Source organism: Apaloderma vittatum, unplaced genomic scaffold (assembly GCF_000703405.1).
Source record: "Apaloderma vittatum isolate BGI_N311 unplaced genomic scaffold, ASM70340v1 scaffold10602, whole genome shotgun sequence".
In the NCBI taxonomy this organism is placed as follows: Eukaryota; Metazoa; Chordata; class Aves; order Trogoniformes; family Trogonidae; genus Apaloderma; species Apaloderma vittatum.
This window is the reverse complement of record NW_009701905.1, coordinates 13,669-23,261: the sequence shown is the minus strand read 5'-3', so window position 1 is coordinate 23,261 and position 9,593 is coordinate 13,669. Positions and strand designations below refer to the sequence as shown.

At 40.1% G+C, this 9,593-nt stretch overlaps 1 protein-coding gene across 1 annotated transcript in view; it reads left to right on the top strand.

Moving 5' to 3' along the window:
- KIAA1324L (KIAA1324-like ortholog) overlaps positions 1–5,412 on the top strand; it is a gene marked incomplete at its 5' end in the record, with an annotated part of 28,918 nt that extends 23,506 nt beyond the window's left edge. Inside the window, 4 exons of the mRNA XM_009879329.1 lie at positions 90–216; positions 944–1,122; positions 2,000–2,165; positions 5,140–5,412. Coding sequence (XP_009877631.1) covers positions 90–216; positions 944–1,122; positions 2,000–2,165; positions 5,140–5,199 — 532 coding nt within the window. The remainder of the gene's footprint in view (positions 1–89; positions 217–943; positions 1,123–1,999; positions 2,166–5,139) is intronic.
- Between the last annotated feature and the right edge of the window lie 4,181 nt (positions 5,413–9,593).

Here is a 9,593-nt window from a genome sequence, read left to right as displayed (position 1 = left end):
CCCCTCCCCTCCCCTCCTCATAGATATGTGAGTAGCACTCATTTCCAGGAACTGAAAATCATGATAACTAAGCTTTGCTCTCCTCCCAGCTTATGTCCCGCGGGCACCTGCGATGGATGCACTTTCTACTTTGTATGGGAAAGTGCAGAAGCTTGCCCTCTCTGCACGGAGCAAGACTACCATGAGATTGAGGGAGCCTGCAAAAAGGGATTTCAGGTACAGGATCCATGTCTCCAGGTCAAATGGGTTCCTTTGGTCAGAACTTGGAGTCTGTTGAAATTCGGTGTGCAGATTGATATGTAAGTTCAGGTAGAGTTGGGAAATCTCAGTCCAGGCTGTGAGCTGACTGGGTGCAACTCTTATGGATGAGGTGCTGTGTTGAGACCCAGGGATATTTGTGCCAGTGGCAGTGTGGTTCCTGGAGGAAAGCCGGCTCATCCTGGCCAGATATGTGCAGGTGAAGTGTGGAGTACCGAAATGACTTCAGTCCTTTAATAGACGTAAACATCAGGCTAGGAAAGAATTCAGAATTTGAGTGAGAAATTCATCCTTCCTTGCTTCCAATTTTTTTTTGCTGCTGCCTTCTCTAGTCAAATATTAGGAAGTCCTTTCAAAAGTTCAGAATTGTCCTGTTGATCAAGGGTTCCAGTGCAGGCACGACACATTCACAATCACTGATCAACCTCGTATTGTGCCACCTGAAGAACAATATGGAAGAAGAAACATTTTTGCTGTTCCTGAAGCTGCAGCCATAATCAAGGGGACAACTGAGTATGCAAATATGACTCTACCTAAATTCTGAAAACCTAAAGTACATATTTTGGTTTACTTTCATTGAAAAGATGCCCAGCCTTTCTACCTCAAAACAGTTTGTTTTCTTAACTCTAAATTGTCCTCTCTTTTCCTACAAGTAGCTCACTTTTTGGTGTTTTCTGTCTGAAAGGAAACCTTGTATGTATGGAATGAGCCAAAGCATTGCATTAAAGGTGTGCCCTTGCCAGAAAAAAGGACCAGCACTTGTGAAACAGTAGATTTTTGGCTAAAAGTTGGAGCTGGTGTTGGTGCTTTCACGGCTGTTCTGCTCATAGCCTTGACCTGCTATTTTTGGAAGAAGAACCAGAAGTAAGTACTGCAAGTTCTGTTCCACGTAAACGTAAGCTTAATGTAGTGAACAGAAAAGCATTTCATGGATCTGATCTTATGAAAATGTTGATGACAAATACTGTGTTGGATCAGTCTGTTAATCCACCAAGCTGAGGCTTCTTTTACCGACAGTAGCTATCAAAAATGCTGGTGAGGATAGCATAGAAAATCCACAGTAATTCGATCTGGTAAAATTGCCCAACAAGAACTGTCTTTTTAACCCCTGAGAGTTTGAAGTTGACCTTGGGACATGTCTGGTACACACCCAAAAGATCTCTGCCTCTCACTTTAAATATGCCAACTGTTCCCCATCCCTTTTGTCCCCTGCTTCTCAAATCTCATTCCATGAACTTTCAAAACGTGATTGCACCTCCATGGGCTTTCATCGCCTCATAGCACACCCAGCTTCACCAAATCCAGACTCTGGTATCACAGTCCCCATCTCTTGCTACCTCCTACCACACACTTACGCGTTGCTCCTCTCCCCCATAGTCTCCATGGAGAGGAGTGTGATGCAGATTCTGATACAAGTCTGAAGTCAGACCTGGTGTTGCCCCAACCAGCACACCAGTCACACTTCTTCATGCAGGAAATCCTCTCAAACTGCTTGTGGTCTTTTAGGAAAACGTGTCTCTTTTATAGGGATAGAGGACTAATCTGGAGAGCAGGAGTCTGATGTATTGTTAATACTGTTATAGTTATGTGTTTTTGATGATTGAAGAGTATCTAAATTCCAGTAAATACCTCAGACGTAACTATGTGGAAGGACTGCAGATAATCTAAATTGCAAAATCCTTAAGTATGAGACATTTGTAAAAAAAAAAAAATCGATATCTGTATGGCTTTATATCTTCAGGCTGGAGTATAAGTATTCCAAATTAGTGATGACGGCGAACTCAAAAGAGTGCGAGCTACCAGCTGCTGACAGCTGTGCCATAATGGAAGGAGAAGATAATGAAGAAGAAGTAGTATATTCAAATAAGCAGTCACTTCTGGGGAAGCTCAAGTCCTTGGCAACGAAGGTGAGTGGTAATTGATACTATTAATACAAAAAACAATTATTACCTGTATTTATTGCTGGATGTGATGAGGCTGTGATTCTAATTTGCCGCTTTGTGCAACCTCCTATGCACACTTCACCCAGCCCATAGCTGATCTGCTGAAATCCGCAATATACATAATGATAAGAAATGCTGCAAGGTGTTGAGTAAATGCTCCCTATTCTTCCGAGAGATTTTGGTAGCATTCTTTATTGTACGATTTCAGAGACAGCAAATCAACAGCAAATCAACACTAGGAGCATAGCCACTAGCCAGCTGCTTGCAGGTCACCTGGGCTGGCTTCATGACTGCCTTGAGACTCATAATTTTGAGAGCTATAGGATTCAGTTGAAGAAGAAGCATCAGCCACAGGCTGTTGTTACCCAATACAGCAACCTCCTCCATTTCAGTGTTAAGCAACAGTAAAAAGCATTTTTTCCTGCAGAATGTGTGATGTGGATTGTTGCATGCCTGAATTCATAGCACAGAGATCTTTGGTGTCCTTTGAACATTTCTGAGAGGAGCAACAGAAGAGCATCATGGTAGATCCTGAAGGCACTTTGGTCTTTATTCCAAATGCCTTGAAGTCTATGGGAAGGATAGTGTTGTCTTTAAGGGATTTCAGCTGGAGCATCTACTATTATCAGGATAAAGGTGGATGATATTTTCCCTTTCAAACAGTTTGCTGAAGGGGGTTGTTTCAAAACAGGAAGGCTTTTTAAAAGATCTTTTTTCTTGTCCAAATAATAATTCAGAATGTTGAATTTTGAGATTTTTTTTCCTTGTATTCCTTTTTTTTCCCTCTGTGATTGAGTGCAATGTAAATAAAACCTGTGAGGCTCCTTTTTTCCCCCCTTATTTTTTCTTTTCTTTGTTCTTTTACTTTTTATTAGATTGCTGTCATTTTTCCATGCTACCTGCTCCCCAGATCTCCCTCCTAGGAGAAGTTACTATCACACAACTAATATGTGGAACTTCCCCTTGACCCTAGCCTGACTATTTGTCTTGCAAAATCAATATTATCCCTTGTGGAAATGGGCAGAAATTCAATATTAATTCTTAAATCAATATTGAGAATATTGAAAATGTAAATAAAGTAAAATCAGATCCAATTTTGTGATGGTGTTGCAAAAATGGAAGTTGATTCCATTTTAAATCCTATGGGGACTGGCTTTAAAATACTGAACTGATGATATTTTTCGTCCGTGAAATGGCTTGGCTGGCTGCGGCTGAATGTAATGCCCAGTGCTGCTGGTGAGAGGCATGTTTTGCTCTATGCCTGGGGAGTGTAAAAGCTTTGCTGACTCCATTTGCAGCACCAACCACTGGCTGCTTTCTGATTAGAAGTATAGAGACGAAAGTATGGGCGAAGTGTGGGTTGGTTTGTGGTTTTTTTTTCAAGTAAGCTTTAGAACTTTAGTATTTAGACCACTTGAATGCCTATTTAGACTTAAAAAGAGTTTTATAAAGTTTCTGTATCCATTGTATCAGACTCCCTGTGTATTCTCTCCTTTCTAAACAAGCCTGTCGGATGTTTCTAAGCTGGTTTCTCTTTTCCTGCTAGATAATCATAGCTGGCAAGCTCAGCTTCCAGTACCTCATTAGCTTTCTGAAATCTGAATCCTGTATCCCTGCAGATAACTGGAGTTTAATGTATATTTCTCCAAAACAAATATTATAGGCATCAGTTTTCATTTATGCAAAAGATGAGGAAATTCATTTCCTGCTGCATATGCATGTAAAATCCAGAAAAAAATATATGGAGGAAAACAGGGGGGAAAAAGAGAATGAATGTAAACTGCCAGATAAAGAAAAATCTGAAATATCCTAACTATATGTTCAAGCTTGAGGCTTGAAATTTCTATGAAGCAAAATGTCTCATGAAGCCAGTAGTGGTTTTGAGTACCCAAGGAATTAAGGGCTAGACCTATAATATAGAAAGAAATGACTGTTATTTTTAATGAGAATATAGAAGTTGAAGAATTATGAAACCACTTCAGACTGGAGACTGTTCTAGTTCCATCTGTTGTCTCCAGCACAATACCAGGCCCTTCAGAACACGAAGTAGGCTAGCGTAGGATGATTTTCTCCCCTGCTTTTTCCCATGTCTGCACTAGGCTGTCCTGATCTGAGTGAAATGACTTTAAAAGATCAGTTCGTGAGGTTAATTTAACACAGTTTCCAAACTGTGTGTGTACATCAACAAGTCTAAAAGGTAGGTACACAAGACGATAATCAGCAATCTCTAGTGAGTAGTAATTAGGGCTCCTTCATTCATTGCGTCTGCATGGAGCATTGGGTTGTTGGCAGTAGTGCCTATGTCTGCACCTCGCACCCTGTCTGCACCTCGCACCCTGATGTCTGCCGGCCAGATGGCCCAGGCTGTCAGCCAGCTAACAAAAACAGAAAGAAAACTCAACCCTCTAGCCCTCATTTTTAAGTTGACAGAGGATTTGTAGGCCCTTTTTGTCCTGTGGATCTCCCAGAGGAAGAGTGGGGATGGGAAGCCAGGGGTCAGGCAGTGGTGTTCACAGACTTTGCTCCAAGTGTGTTATTTATTGTAGGAAACACGTTAATAAGTAATAATAACTGCAGATATAACTACTTTGCAGTTCCCCAGCTCTGACTACCTGCCCTATACTAGGAGCATGAAATGTAAATTTTCCGTATATCCTCTAAAGTAATTACCATGAACAATACATATGGCATAATTGTATGGATTTTCCACTTTTTTTTTACAGAATTAGTAGTGTTATTAAACAATAAAGGGTCAAACTGTGCACATAATGACTGTGATAGTATTAAAGTGAAGTCTTTGGCAAAGGCTGCTCTGGAGATATAAGAGAAGAAATTTTAAGAAATTATATAAGAGATATAAGAGAAGAAATTACTGTAGTAACTCTTGGAGTGATTTTGAGGAATCCCAGTTGATGGGTACTTGTCTGTTCTATTGCAGGAAAAGGAAGATCATTTTGAATCTGTTCAGTTGAAATCTTCAAGATCCCAGAATATATGAAGAATTAATGCTGCCTTCAAAGAAACAAACCTAATTTCTATTTTTACAGGACCATATTTTAAACATATTCTGGCACACATTGTAGTGGTGATCTTGGTGAGAAAAGCTTGGCCATTTAGGAGGAAAGAAGACAGGAAGCAAACCAGAAAATTGGATTGCCTTACCGTGTGATTGAGTACCTTGCCAAAAAAAGAAAGCAGACACTTGGATTCCATACTGGGAATGAAATTCAACTCAGGAAGAGATATACATACTGCAAATAACATGAATTTTTTTGCTTTCACCTGGGCATTGCATAGGCGTGCCATATGGTTTATAGGTACCTTTCATTTCCTATCACTCCCTCTACGCATATTCGTAAGAAATGATTTTCAGAGAGGCCTGAAACCTCTGCAAAGGCTGTATATTGTCCTTTAGTAGCATAACTATGAGTCTCTCTTAAAATCAAAATTACGAATGGTACTCAGAATGAGCCTCAGGTGAGTTTTGAACTTTGGAAAATACCTTTGATTTTAATGTTTTGAAGGGCTGGATGGTCTGTGAAGTCCTCTAATACAAGAGGCATGGTGTTGCACCTGCAAGTTGAACCCATTCTGAAGCCTAAGTCATGGCCATCGGGGTTGGGGTAACACCTGGTGCTATTAACTTTAAATGTGTTAACTGCTGTTATATGAGTTGTAGGTCTGGGCCCATGAGTTTGTAGGCAGTAGCAGGCTCAAATTCTATTAAAAGAAGGACAGTGATACCTACAGTGAAAGTTGCACTTGTCCCTCTCAGTGGAAGCTTGTCCTTTCAAGAGAGGTCATTGGTAGTTTCATCACCCTCCCTCGGGCTGCCAATATGTCACCTTTCCCTGGGCTGCAAACCAACAAAGCCCAAACTCTGGAGGTAAAGCAAGAATCTCAGCTTCTGGAAGTCAGGGGTCAGCCTTGTCAGTCAGGAGGCTTATTAGAAACACTTGGCAAACCTTATTGCTGGACCCACGCAGGGAACGAGGATGGATGCCCAGCAGAGCTGAGCGAGGGTTACGTGCTTGCACAGGTCAGCATCTCAGTGGTTTTTGCTGTCAATGTGAGTACCTGCTTTGGAAGAAGGGCACAAAACGTTGCCTTGGAGGCTAGGTTGTTTTATTTTTTCACAAAATCTGCCACATTATAAGCATGTGATCTTCATAATATCCATTGTAATAATTTCCTGAAATTCCCATTGAGGTCGAACTCAAAGAAATCTGAAACTTAGGCAAAAAATATTTGAGTAAAATTATGCAAGACTTGTATAGAGCCAGGACAAAATGAGGAACAGTTCTTGTATTGACCTCTGATCAGACTTGTATTTCCATTATAGCAGAATTGTGTGTATTGTGGAATGCATCAAAGCCAGAAAAGACACATGGGCAGAAATCGTCTTTTTACTATAAGGAATACAGATTTTTGATTTTATATGACTGAGCTAGATCTATCAATAGGAGAGGGCCCACTTTTAAGTGAAATTTAAATTAAACTGAATTTTCTGCACTCTAAATATTTTATTATATTATAGATGTGGACAAAAATTTTATGAAGTTTAGATTTTTTTTCTTGAGGGAAAAATTCTGCTCAGTTACTTTATATCTCCAGTCAAAGGACACAGGCTTTAATCTTTGGATGGGAGATACTTCAGGCATCTTAACTGAAGTGGTGTACATTTTTTGTTGTTCTTGAAAAGGCACTTCACTTTCCCAACAAAGATTTTTATGGGGTATTGTTGAATGTATATTAAATACACATTCCTTTTTGTATATTTTGTACCATTGCACACTTAACTGTTGTACATTGTATTTGTTGTCATGATGTCATTTATATATGGTTGTCAAAGATTATATGCTCACGGAGTAAATGGTTATGGCATTGGGATTTCACTTCTTGGATCTTTTATGAAGAGGGTTTTTTTGTTGTTGATTTTTATTCAACTAGTGTGCTGTAGCATCAAAGATATATATCTGATGGGCATTCGTAAAATAAAGTGAAAATATATTTGAAATTTTGAACCTGAGATATTTGGTGGAACTGTAGCCTTTCCTGAACATTGTAGATCTGCAGAGGTGGCTAGAGCTTTTCACTGCCATCAAGTTGCATCTGTCTACATCTCCTTTATTTTTCTCCCTTCTCTCTCCATGTGTTTTCCAAGCCATAATTGCAGTTCATTCTCCAGTACACCATTCTTTTCTTTCATCACTGGACCCATATCTCTGTAATGTCAAAATGCCTTAATTTTTATGACCTGTATTTAATTTAACTTAACACCACAGAGGGTTTGTTTGATTCCCTTCTCTTTCCTTTTTATTTTCCAGACAATGTAGAGAGTGGATTTTTTTTTGTAAGCTCTGACAGACTTTGCTGTATGACCCTTTTCAGCTCTACTTCCAAATGATTTGTCATTATATCGTTGAAAGTTCGTCCAGGCAAGCTAATAGCGTATCTGGTGCAGTGCTAACATAGTGGAATACAAACCAATACTGTAGACTTTATTTAACTTAAAATGTGAAAACTGCATTTTCCAACAGTTAAGCAAGGGAAACCTCACATATTTTAGCTGACTTCTGCTATCCTTTTCTTTCTGTTACAGATATGGTAGGGAGGGGAAGTTTCCATTTTCCCATAAAAGGCAAATTTTGGAAGCCTTTAACACTTCGTTAAAAAATCAGCTGTCTGTGACCTCTTCTAGTACTCAGCCAAAATATACTTACAGCAACCTCCCACATGGAATCACATCAGAAACTGTTATTTGATGCCATAAAGCAATGTGAATCAATCTGTTATGTGTTCACTTGATTAAATGGAATGCATTTTATTGCTGCATTTGCATGCTTTTCTTTGAAATGTGGACTCAAGCAACCAAATTTCTTTGAGCATTAAGCACATTTTAGTGGTGTATCTGTATAAATTATTGGCAAATTAGAAGAATGTAATCGTCTCAGCTTTGACAGTGCTTGCTAGGGGGGAAATAAGCAAAGAATGTATTCTGTCTCAGCTCTGATTATGTTGGTTGATGTCCGTAATATATAATACGATTAAGAGTCAGGTTTGGGGAAAATTAAGTGTCTCAGAGCCACAATGGGAAGTTACTCAGTCACTTCAAGGAGCTGTCATCTTTGAGGCACCCCTGCTCATGACAGGGAAGTTGGACTAGATGATCTCTAAGGTCCCTTCCAGCCTATGCCATTTCATGATTCTATGATTGTTCAGAGAAAGTATTTGACTATTTGACTATTTGCTTGTTAGTAAAGGGGAAAGTTTGCAACTTCTGGTTTGTCTGTCTTGCCAGAGCCAGTAGTACCTATTATAATTATAATCAGACAAGATAGAAACAGATGTTGCCATTTAGGAGCTAATGGTAGTTGACTCTTCTCCAGCAGCAACCAACATAAATGCTTCAATGTAAAAGTAAAAGCAGCTACAACTTGTGCTGACACAACAATGGGGGTGACATTTCTTCCGAGCAGGAAATGCTGCTGAATGATCTACATCATGAAGCATGGAGGCCTTATATAGCTGTTCTAGGCAATGTAACAGGGAATGATATCCTCAAGGGAAATCTTGGGAAGTTCTACTTTGGTCATGTTCTCTCTTAGTCTTTTCCCTTGTGTACTTATTCATAGAATTCATAGAATTCATAGAATGGCCTAGACTGGAAGGGACCTTAGAGATCATCTAGTCCAACCTCCCTGTCATGGGCAGGGACGCCACCTCTTGACTAGTCCTGGCAACACATGGGGACCGAGCGGGAATCGAACCCGCAACCTCGGTGTTGTCATTGTTGTCAGCACTGCGCTTAAACCACTGAGCTAACCGGCCCCCTTCTTTTTATTTCTTGCTGCTTTTGAATGCTTGTGAACTGTGCTGCTTTGGTAAGCACGTAATGAGGTAGGAACGCCAGTTAAAGGAGGTCAAGCTCATCCTGAAATACACAGTGTGTGTCACAACATATGCTAACATCCCCAGCCACATGGCTGGTTGTGCCCACACTGAATACATGCATCAGCAACAAGGGAGACAGAAATGAGTTGATCATAAGCTTTCACCATATTTTCGTTATTTCTGTGGATGGGCTGGGTCTCATCTGAAAGAAAACTCTACGATCCCATGTACTGTGGGGCTGCTTCTATAACACCACCTAAAAGCCAAAGAGAGGTTATGTGGATGTGCTTTTGCTTGACTAAAAGGCACATAAGAGTGACCTCTTAGAGCTTTGGAGTTATATACAGCCCACTCGTATCCTTACATCCTTCCACATTTAAAATGTCAATGTACCTGGAAGTCACTCTCTTTAGGGGTAACATGCTCTTTTTTTCAGCTGGTTGCAGGCAGTGGTTATCTGACTTGCCGCTGTTGCCTCTGCAGGAGGGGTTGGTGTGT